The sequence below is a fragment of the Pan paniscus genome, chromosome 10 (assembly GCF_029289425.2).
Source record: "Pan paniscus chromosome 10, NHGRI_mPanPan1-v2.0_pri, whole genome shotgun sequence".
Lineage (NCBI taxonomy): Eukaryota > Metazoa > Chordata > Mammalia > Primates > Hominidae > Pan > Pan paniscus.
Window position 1 is genome coordinate 14,390,226 of NC_073259.2, and position 11,807 is coordinate 14,402,032.

Here is an 11,807-nt window from a genome sequence, read left to right on the forward strand (position 1 = left end):
ATGCTGAAAAATTCATAAAACTGTAAGCAAACAAAAATTGCCCCCAAACACAGAGATTCTTATAAGAAGCTTCTATTTACCTATTTCCATTAGCATCAAAACTGATAAATTAACAAGGGTGGTTTTCATGTAATTGCTGGAGGCAGGAACATTTATCGATGCTTCTAGCTTTACACGCAGGCGCACACATGCATCCTTGCATTTACATCAAGGTCAATTAATCAGCTAAATCTAAGAAATTTTTTTTCTACTCTGTTTAATTCTCAGTTGGTACTTACTCTGCCCTAAGATGCTGCATTTACAAAGTGAATGTGGGAAAGCCAGTTCCTTCTAAGGACATCCTAGTTATGTTTCTTTTTCCATAGGAGAATCCATTCACTGGAGCCAGAAACCTACTCCATCATCGAACACCAGCCCTTGGTCTGAGCCTGCGGCTGTAGATGTGGAACTCACAGCATATGCATTGTTGGCCCAGCTTACCAAGCCCAGCCTGACTCAAAAGGAGATAGCGAAGGCCACTAGCATAGTGGCTTGGTTGGCCAAGCAACGCAATGCATATGGGGGCTTCTCTTCTACTCAGGTAAACAGCCTGTTCTCCCACTGCCACTTATCAGGTAGAATTAGATCTTGTGTGGAGATAGAGGAAAACATATTGTCCTTGCCTTCTTGGTCCAGGGGCTTAGAGAGAGGAAAAGCCTGTGAACAATATATGGAAGTATTCATAAAATGGGTTATATGAGCACATTAATAGTACCAGATGTATTTAATTTTCTTTTTTTTTGTTGAATGTGAAACACTGGGGCCGGGCATGGTGGCTCATGCCTGTCATCGCAGCACTTTGGGAGGCCGAGGCAGGCAGATCACCTGAGGTCAGGAGTTCGAGACCAGTCTGGCCAACATGATGAAACCCCGTCTCTACTAAAAATACAAAAATCAGCCAGGTGCGATGGCAGGTGCCTGTAATCCCAGCTACTTAGGAGGCTGAGACAGGAGAATTGCTTGAACCCAGGAGGCAGAGGTTGCAGTGAGCTGAGATCATGCCATTGCACTCCAGCCTGGGTGACAAGAGTGAAACTCTGTTTCCAAAAAAAAAAAAAAAAGCAACATCATGAGGTCCATGTTTTACATGCAAGTAGGATATATATAATTATGGCTAAATGTACATATTAATAAACTAGGAAGACCATTATGGGGTCTGTAAAGATAACACCAAGATTCATGGGCACATATCCTTCTTCTGCTATTGCAGGTATTAGAAAGCTAATAAGATATAGTCTGAACTCTAAAAAGTTTACAGTCTAGAAGAAAAGCGAGGACAAAGTCTATGTATTACAAAGAGGATCTGGTTTATAATATAAGAAACATGCAAAAGGTACAACATATCGAATTTCAAAATGGGAGAGAAAGCTCATATCAGCTTGAGGGATAAGAAAAGTCTTAGCCGGGCACAGTGACTCACGCCTATAATCCCAGCACTTTGGCAGCCTGAGGCGGTTGGATCACTGGAGGTCAGGAGTTCAAGATCAGCCTGGTCAACATGGTGAAACCCCATCTCTACTAAAATACAAAAATTAGCTGGATGTGGCCCCATCTCTACTAAAGACACAAAAATTAGCTGGATGTGGTGACATGTTCCTGTAGTCCCAGCTACTCGGGAGGCTGAGGCAGAAGAATTGCTTGAACCTGGAAGGCAGAGGTTGCAGTGAGCTGAGATCGCGCCACTGCACTCCAGCCTGAGTGACAAAGCAGCACTCTGTGTCAACAACAACAATAAACAAAAACAAACAAAAACAACAACAAACAAAAATTTTTTAGGCTGGACACAGCGGCTCATGCCTGTAATCCCAGTGCTTTGGGAGGCCAAGGCAGGCGGATCACCTGAGGTCGGGAGTTCGAGACCAGCCTGACCAACATGGAGAAACCCCATCTCTACTAAAAATACAAAATTAGCCAGGCGTGGTGGCAGGTGCCTGTAATCCCAGCTACCTGGGAGGCTGAGGCAGGAGAATCGCTTGAACCTGGGAGGCGGAGGTTGTGGTGAGCCGAGATGGCGCCATTGCACTCCAGCCTGGGCAACAAGAGTTAAAACTCCGTCTCAACAACAACAACACAACAACAACAACAAAAATTTTAACTTTGTTTCAGAAAGATTAATCAGCCACTTGGTGTGTGAGATAATTTAGAGAGGAGAAACATTGGACTTGAAGAGATCAGGAGACTGTTTCCTTTATCTAGGTTAGGGAAGAGATCAGGAGACTGTTTCCTTTATCTAGGTTAGGGGTAAGGGGAAATTGGGAAATTGAATGAGTGGTGTGGCAGTAGGGAAAAAACAGAGGGGTAGAATTGTATGATAAACTCAAATCATAAAAAATTATTTTAGATTATAATGAAGAGAGTAGTCATTAATCTATGTATTCTGAAAATATTAAATATCTACCATGTCCAAATCACTTTGATGAGGCTACAGAAATAACTAAGAAAATGTATTTCTTGTTCTCATGAAGATTATATTCTGATTTGTTGAAATTAGCCAATTTCACTGAAGATATAACATGTAAATCAGACCTGAAAGAATGAACATCTTTTAATAGGTTGCATGTTTGGTAAAATGTTAAAAGCACCAAGTTTAGGCCAGGCGTGGTGGCTCACGCCTGTAATCCCAGCACTTTGGGAGGCCGAGGCAGGTGGATCACAAGGTCAGGAGATCGAGACCACGGTGAAACCCCGTCTCTACTAAAAATACAAAAAATTAGCCGGGCACAGTGGTGGGCGCCTGTAGTCCCAGCTACTTGGGAGGCTGAGGCAGGAGAATGGCGTGAACCCAGGAGGCGGAGCTTGCAGTGAGCCAAGATCACGCCACTGCACTCCAGCCTGGGAGACAGAGCAAGACTCCATCTCAAAAAAAAAAAAAAAAAAAAAGCACCAAGTTTAAATATGGTAATGACTTAATTGAAACTTAAAAAAATTATATGGTACTATGCCTCCCTGTTTCAGGGAAATTCTTGGCCAAAGATCACAAAATACTCCTTCTTGCTCGGTTCTGAATAATTATAGTATATAATAATATTTTTGGAAAGCAGTGGGTGAAATGTTTACAACTCTCAGTGACAGGTATATGTCAGAATCCTTTTTCAATGAAATCCTTGGCTATCACAAGAAGTCATATATCATATATTACCCACACTGGTTTTTCAGCTGACAGTGAGGTCCCTTTCTTTGAATTGTCTCCATATGTTCAAGCAGTAAAAAACCTCCCTGGCTCCAGTCCACAAAAGGTAAACAAAAATTGTAGATGGTCAAGCTGCACAGATAGAACTTCTTCACAGCTTCACCAGGGTGGGTGACCTGTCTTCCTGTTTTGTAGGACAGTGATAATGTCGAAATAAGAATGTATTTTTCATTTGTGAGATGAAGAAATCGGGTTTTTTTTTGTAATAGATATTTTACACATGAGCGAGACATAACAATTTTGTTGAACACTTCATTCATTTTTCTTTCCCCTTGTAATTTATATGAATTATGTTTTCAGAATGAAACAGTTCAAATATCACTGTACCATGCTCACTTAGTGACAGTTTATCTGTCTTATTCCCAGAGAAATAAAAGATTGTCACATGGTATAATGGCTAAGAAGCCAGCCTGCACGGAAGGACTTTCCTAGGGTCCCTTATACTCCTTCCAACTGTGATGTAGAAGATCATTACACAGTTAAATGACTTCATAGACTGCAATTTCTAGGGCTATCAAGTTACTACTGTTTCTCCCCCAAATAAGGAAGCTGTAAAATATATACTGAACAATTATCCACTTGCTTCTAGCAATAACTCATTCTGAAGCTGTTGGTTTCTGAACATGAATTGATTAGGTTAACCAAGTAATCTGTGGATGTTCAGTAGTACCTTGTTGATGGTGATTTTCTATAAAAGCATGCTACTGGCTGGGTGTGGTGGCTCATGCCTGTCATCCCAGCATTTTGGGAGGCCAAGGCAGCCGGACCACCTGAGGTTGGGAGTTCAAGACTAGCCTGACCAACATGGAGAAACCCCTTCTCTACTAAAAATACAAAATTAGCCAGATGTGGTGGCACATGCCTGTAATCCCAGCTACTTGGGAGGCTTAGGGAGGAGAATCACTTGAACCCAGGAAGCGGAGGTTGCAATGAGCTGAGATCGTGCCATTGCACTCCAGCCTGGGCAACAAAAGCAAAACTCCATCTAAAAAAAAAAAAAAAAAGCAAGCTACTGTGATTTCTAGGCCAGCTTCTCCAGAGGAGGTGGGTATAGTTCTCTAAATACTTAAGTCATCATCCAAGCCAACTAACAACAACCAGATGTGTGGGTTATAGAGTTGTTCAAGGTTAATTCCAATGGCTCACAAAATGGTAAGTATACGTTTGGTTGTTTCCCTCAGGATACTGTAGTTGCTCTCCAAGCTCTTGCCAAATATGCCACTACCGCCTACATGCCATCTGAGGAGATCAACCTGGTTGTAAAATCCACTGAGAATTTCCAGCGCACATTCAACATACAGTCCGTCAACAGATTGGTATTTCAGCAAGATACCCTGCCCAATGTCCCTGGAATGTACACGTTGGAGGCCTCAGGCCAGGGCTGTGTCTATGTGCAGGTAAGTAGAGATCCATGAGAATGAGTGGACATTGGGAAGGAGAGTCGGAGAGCATCTTCCCCTTAGGCCTTCTCTCTCTCTTTCTTTCTCACTTGTAAGAAAAGCAGTTTGAACTGTACAATCTTTAAAGTTCTTTCCAACTCTGATTTGGCTACCTATTTCTTCCTACCAGACGGTGTTGAGATACAATATTCTCCCTCCCACAAATATGAAGACCTTTAGTCTTAGTGTGGAAATAGGAAAAGCTAGATGTGAGCAACCGACTTCACCTCGATCCTTGACTCTCACTATTCACACCAGGTGATTAAAGCTGGGGTGCTGGTGGCCGGCAGAGCACCTGGTCATAGGAGCTGAGCTGGGACACTTGCGCACGCGTGTGTGTGTATGTGTGTGTGTGTGTACGTGTGTGTGTGTGTGTGTGTGTGTGTGTTGGGGATGCAGAGTGCACTGAAGTAATAGGCTCACATGTGTTTTCTTCTTCCTGCTCTCAGTTATGTGGGGAGCCGTAGCTCTTCCAATATGGCTATTGTGGAAGTGAAGATGCTATCTGGGTTCAGTCCCATGGAGGGCACCAATCAGTTAGTAAGTTACTTCTGTTTTCTTCATTTATCTAGCTGTGAGGGGACCTAACATTATAATTTAAAAAACTGGTAAAATGGGCATCATGGCGTGTATATACACACACACACAAGGCATGTATATACATACATATATATGTATGTATATGTATGTACACTTGTAAGAAAAGTAGTTTTCATATATATATATATGGCATCCATATACACAGTATGTGATTATATATATGTGTGTGTATACATATGTAGGTATATATACATGTATATATGTGCATATATGTATATATTCATACACACAAACTCATGATTGGATTATTTAAATGGGCTGCAAGGTTGTAGCAGATATATGACATGCAACTTGTAATAGTCTTGGTTCCCTTTTCCTACCTTTTCCACAGTATATATTTTTTCCTTGATCATGGCAGAGCTTTGGAAGACTACCCCAGGGAAGGCTCTGGCTCTTAGTATCTCTTTTTTCTCCCTCTCTTATTCAGCTTCTCCAGCAACCCCTGGTGAAGAAGGTTGAATTTGGAACTGACACACTTAACATTTACTTGGATAAGGTAGGTATTCAGGAACCAGATCAAAGAGCTGGATTGCTTACGGATCTTCATGACTTCCCTTCTAATCTGTATATACGGGTGTCACACACATGGGGATGAGGGGCCTGGGAGTGAGTCCACACCATGCCATGAGTTCTGCCTCCATGCTGGTATACCGTAAAACACCCCATTGTGCCTCTAGAGGAGCCCTGTCCAACAGACCTATAATGTGAGCCGTTTACGACATTTGAAGATTTCTGGTAGACACATTTAAAAAGTATAGAAACAGATGAAATTAAGTTTAACGGTATATTTTATGCAAGCTTATACACCCCAAATATTTCCATTTTACCATACAATTAATATACAGACGTATTAATGAGATATCTACATTCTTTTTTTTTTTTTTTCTGTACCACATCTTTGAAATCCAGTATGTACTTTACACTGTCAGTGCATCTCAATTCTGACTGACCTCATTTCAAGTGCTCAATAGCCGCAAGTGACATTGCAACTCTAGAGTATGTTATAGTGGTTAACAGCAGAAGCTCTGAAGCCAGACTGCCTGGGCTGTGATCTTGGTTCTAGCATTGACTGAGTAACTGGACAAGCTGTTGAAAGTTAGCTGTAAAATGTGTGTGGGTAGGGGTCAAAATAGTTCTTTTAGAGTTATAGAAAAAACTAAATTATTTAAGACATGTAAAAATATTTAGAACTGTACCTGGTATAGAGTAAGCCCTCATCACTCTATAGCTATTCCTATCATTTTAACATAATGTTAATATTACTTAATATTAATCAGACATTGTATGTAACCTTTCATTTTAACAAAACAAGACGTTCTCAAGGACTAACAATGTTCTAAAGATTGTTACAATGTTCCTTTTCATGATATTCCATTCCACACAAGGAACAAAGTTATCCTTATTGTATATAACCAAAAGACAAGAATATCCCAAATCAAAACATACTGTTGTTAGTAACATCCATTTCCAACCCCCTGCCCACCCACCAACCCGATCATCTAACTGTGTTTCCTGTCTTGCAGGGAGCCAGGGTTTTTTATGTTGTGTGAGCCGTGTATAGTTTCTTTTTTTCTCTTTTTTTTTTTGAGACGGAGTCTCGCTCTGTCACCCAGGCTGGAGTGCAGTGGCACAATCTCAGCTCACTGTAAGCTCTGCCTCCCGGGTTCACGCCATTCTCCTGCCTCAGCCTCCCAAGTAGCTGGGACCACATGCGCCCGCCACCATGCCCGGCTAATTTTTTGTATTTTTAATAGAGACAGGGTTTCACCGTGTTAGCCAGGATGGTCTCGATCTCCTGACCTCGTGATCCACCCACCTCGGCCTCCCAAAGTGTTAGGATTACAGGCATAAGCCACCGCACCCAGCCGAGTTGTGTATAGTTTCTTTTGAGACAGCTCGGGTTAGCTTATCTGGCACTACCCTGTAATCATGATGTTGCTGTTTAAAACTTTGCCAAGTTTATGATGCTTTCATACATGACTTATTCAAGTCTTACAGCCACCCTCCTTAGACATAAGGAGACAGAGTTGGAGAGAGAGAGTGGGTTGTCCAAGTCATACCATCTGTCAGTGTCTAGGGTGGGAGCAGAACCTGGGGAGTCTGATTTCCATGACAGCATGCCTGAGACTGCAATGAACTGCTCCTCAGTGTGTCCTGCCAAATCTGCCAGTTGGCTTCTAATTTGAGTTAACAGGCCTAATGATCTAAAAGCCAGTGCTAATCATTGTATCTGTGGTTATTTCCTTTTTCTGTGTGTCTTCTCCCTTGTGTTCTTGATCAATTTCACCAGAGGATGACCTTATTCACATATATAGTCTTCCTTATTTTTTGATGACCTTATACTATAAGCGTCCCTCTAGGTACATGCCATCCCTCTCCCACAATCTCAGACAAGCAATGTTTTTACTGTCATTCAGTTCTAACTATTTCTTAATTTGTTGGGAAACACATGGAATTTTTAAAGCCATCCTTTTGTTCCTGATGTGTAATTTTGTTGCATTATGGTCTGAGAATACAGTCTTCATGATCCTGATTGCCTGGAATGTGCTGAAGTTTCTTCCATGACCTAATCCATGATCTGTTTTTGCAAGTGTTCAGTGTGCACTCCAAGAGAACATCTATTTCTTTTCTCTTGGGCTTGGATTCTGATCTAGAAGTCTGAGATCATTATTTCTGTTGTTCATGTGTTTGATAACTCTGCTTATTTTTCTGCTTGATTTAACAATTTCTGAAAAGCATGTGTTAAAATATCCAATTATGATGGTTTTTGTTTGTTTGTTTAGTATTTTTTTGGTAGAGACAGGGTTTCACCATGTTGGCCAGGCTGGTCTTGAACTTCTGACCTCAAGTGATCTGCCTGCCTAGGCCTCCCAAAGTGCTGGAGTTATAGGTGTGAGCCACCACGCCTGGCCTCTAATTATGATATTTGATTTATCCATTTATCCATACATTTCTGCCAATTGTTTCCTGATATATTTGAGACTACATAATTAGATATATATGTTATGAACATATCTTCTTATTAAATTTTCCTTATATTAGTACATACTATCCTTTCCCCGTTACTATATATGTGTATATATTTATATCATTTACTTTTGCCTTAGATTCTTACACCCCCCCACTGCCACACACACACACACATTTTTTCCCTTGCCTTGGGTGCCATTTAGTCAGATATTAAAACTGCTACCTGGCCGGGAGCAGTGGCTCATGCCTGTAATCCCAGCACTTTGGGAGGCTGAGACGGGCGGATTACAAGGTCAGGAGATCAAGACCATCCTGGCTAACACAGTGAAACCCCATCTGTACTAAAGGTACAAAAAGTTAGCTGGGCGTGGTGGCAGGAGCCTGTAGTCCCAGCTACTCAGGTGGCTGAGGCACAAGAATGGCGTGAACCTGGGAGGCGGAGCTTGCAGTGAGCCAAGATTGAGCCACTGCACTCCAGCCTGGGCAACGGTGCAAGACTCTGTCTCAAAAAAAAAAAAAAAACTGCTACCCCAGCTTTCTTTTGGTTCATATTAGTCATTTGCTTTAATTCATTATGGTGACCAAATGATAGAAAAGAACAGTGGTTCTAAAAATTCTTTGTTTCAGGGTCCCTTTATACTCTTAATTTACTGAGGACCTCAAACAGCTTTCGGTGAAGTGGGTTTTAACTATTGGTCTTTATCATATTAGAAATTAAAACTGAGACAATCTTAAAATATTTATTAATTTAAAAATGATAATAAACTCAGTACATCTTAATACAAATAAAATTTTTGTGAAAATAACTATTTTCTGGCCAGGCGTGGTGGCTCACGCCTGTAATCCCAGCACTTTGGGAGGCCGAGGTGGGTGGATCACGAGATCAGGAGTTCGAGATCAACCTGGCCAATATGGTGAAACCCCATCCATCTCTACTGAAAACACAAAAATTAGCCGGGCATGGTTGTGCGTGCCAGTAGTCCCAGCTACTTGACAGGCTGAGGCAGAAGAATTGCCTGAACCTGGCAGGCAGAGGTTGCGGTGAGCCGAGATCATGCCACTATACTCTAGCCTGGGCAACAGAGTGAGGCTCCATCTCAAAAAAAAAAGAAAAAGAAAAAAGAAAAAGAAAGTAACTATTTTCCAAAACAAAAAAATAAGAATGGTGACATTGTTTTGCATTTTTGCTTTAATATCTGGCTTAATCAAAGAGAATGAAATTTTCCTATTTACTCCTACATTCAAACCGTTGCAATATTACACATAAAGTAGCCTCTGATAACTCTCCTGTATACTTGTTTTGTTGTTTATTTTTTTAAATCACTTTCCCCAGAAGGAAACAATCTCCTGTATATTTGTAAGAGAATGAGAGTGCAAAAAAAAAGTCTTAATATCATTCTAAAAATAATTCTGACCTCTCAGATATTCTGATGCAATCTCGGGGATCCCTGGAGTAGGGGAGGTCCCTCGACCACACTTTGAGAAGCACTATACCTGAAGAACTTTGGAAATCCCTTCCAATTAGGCGTTAATAGCGCTATATCTAAATTTATAATACGATTTTTTTTTTTTTTTTGAGACAGGGTCTCACTCTGTTGCCCAGGCTGGACTTCAGTGGCCCGATCTTGGCTCACTATAATCTCCACCTCCTGGGTTCAAACGATCCTTCCACCTCAGCTTCCCAAGTAGCTAGGATTTATTTTGTTATATTAAAGTAACTTATACAATTGCCTTAGATTCTCCATTTGCTAATTTATTCAACAAATATTTACTGAACAACCAACATATGCCAGTCACTTTTCTAAGTGATGGAGACGTAGCAATGAAAACAATAGATATGATACCTGGCCTAAGAGTGCTGATATTCTAGTGGGGTGACAACAATATTCAGGTTTTTACAAATTACATGTATATGTGTATACACACACTTTTTTTTTTTCAGTAGTAATAAGTGCTATGCAGCATAAGGGGATAAAAAGTGCTAGTGGGGCAGGCCAGGGACGTGACTCTTTTTAAATAAGGTGTTCAAGGAAAGCCTCTTTGAGGAGGTATCATTTGCTCAGGGACCAGATTGAAGAAAGCAAACCAGTAAGGGGCATAGAACTGTTGGAGTAAAATGCAAGCCTCTGTTTCTCTGGCCACTTTGACTAATTTAGTGGAGAAGCCATGGGTCAGGGTGGACCATGAACAAAGGGAACCAGTTCACAAGAGGGCCAGAGAGCTGTAAGATCCTAAGAAGAAAGAGCCAGGAAGTCAGCAGGAGGCAATGTCTTTAAGACTGTCATAGGGCAGTAGCGGTACATAGAGGGTTTCAGAGAATCTTTTTTTAATTAAAAAAAAATTTTTTTTTAATTTGAGATGGAGTCTCGCTCTGTCGCCCAGGCTGGAGTGCAGTGGTGCCATCTCGGCTCACTGCAACATCTGCCTCCCAGGTTCAAGCGATTCTTCTGCCTCAGCCTCCTGAGTAGCTGGGATTACAGGTGCCAGCCACCATGCCTGACTAATTTTTGTATTTTTAGTAGAGATGGGGTTTCACCATGTTGGCCAGGCTGGTCTGGAACTCCTGACCTCTGGTGATTCACCCACTTCGGCCTCCCAAAGTGCTGGGATTAGAGGCATGAGCCACCGTGCCTGGCGGGGCTTCAGAAAATCTACATGAAGTCAGCAAGGGTCTTTTAACTCCACATTGCATAGAGTGTAATTTTCATTTTACTTCTAAGGTACTGTTTCATCTGTCTTCCCCACAGCTCATTAAGAACACTCAGACTTATACCTTCACCATCAGCCAAAGTGTGCTGGTCACCAACCTGAAACCAGCAACCATCAAGGTCTATGACTACTACCTACCAGGTGAGAGGGCTGAGCTGAAATGAGAGCTGAGATCTTACCTGTATCTCCCAACTTACTTCTGCCTCATTCTTCATGGCTTCTCCTTAATTTTACAAATACTCCTTCCCAAGCCAAGTAGCACATAATTAAATTATCTAATCTCCTAAAATATTTTAATTCAGTTGTGTGCCATTTTTAAGTTGCGTACACTAGAGACATTTTATATGATCAGAGAACAATGTGAACCATTGTTCTCAAAGGGCTATTTCTATTATTTTTGGTATGATTAATAGTTTGTCACAATGTACAAATATTAGTGATTGAAACTTTCTTGTAATTCTGAATATGCTCATAACCTGTAGAGATTCTCTGGAAGGGACTCAAGCAGTAGCTTTTCTGAAGCATTTTCCCTCTGAATATAGGAGGCCCTCAAAGTAATAATATGTCTTATTTCATTTTACAGATGAACAGGCAACAATTCAGTATTCTGATCCCTGTGAATGAGGTAAATCCAGTGGAGAAATGGGTGGAGTTATGGGTTAGGGTGGCAGAAGTTAAGAGGAGCCTCTTTCCAGTTACTGTTATTGTCTTTTTTTGAGATAGAGTCTCGCTGTGTTGCCCAGGCTGGAGGGCAGTGGCGGAGGTTGAGTGGCTCACTTCCCAGCTTCAAGCGATTCTCCTGCCTCAGCCTCCCGAGTTGCTGGGATTACAGGCGCCCACCATGATGCCTGGCTAATTTT

The 11,807-nt window shown here is 41.4% G+C and overlaps 1 protein-coding gene and 1 long non-coding RNA gene across 7 annotated transcripts in view; one reads left to right on the forward strand and one right to left on the reverse strand.

Moving 5' to 3' along the window:
* Positions 1-11,807, forward strand: part of A2ML1 (alpha-2-macroglobulin like 1) — a 55,966-nt gene that overhangs the window by 39,723 nt on the left and 4,436 nt on the right. For all 6 annotated transcript variants that reach the window (XM_057299375.1, XM_057299373.2, XM_055095361.2 and 3 more), the window contains 7 exons: positions 366-580; positions 4,411-4,626; positions 4,799-4,926; positions 5,118-5,208; positions 5,696-5,764; positions 10,986-11,088; positions 11,531-11,572. In XM_057299375.1, coding sequence (XP_057155358.1) covers positions 366-580; positions 4,411-4,626; positions 4,799-4,926; positions 5,118-5,208; positions 5,696-5,764; positions 10,986-11,088; positions 11,531-11,571 — 863 coding nt within the window. In that variant the 3' untranslated portion in view covers position 11,572. The remainder of the gene's footprint in view (positions 1-365; positions 581-4,410; positions 4,627-4,798; positions 4,927-5,117; positions 5,209-5,695; positions 5,765-10,985; positions 11,089-11,530; positions 11,573-11,807) is intronic.
* The window catches only part of LOC134728429 (uncharacterized), a 59,235-nt gene that overhangs the window by 7,393 nt on the left and 40,035 nt on the right, over positions 1-11,807 (reverse strand). The window lies entirely within an intron of this gene.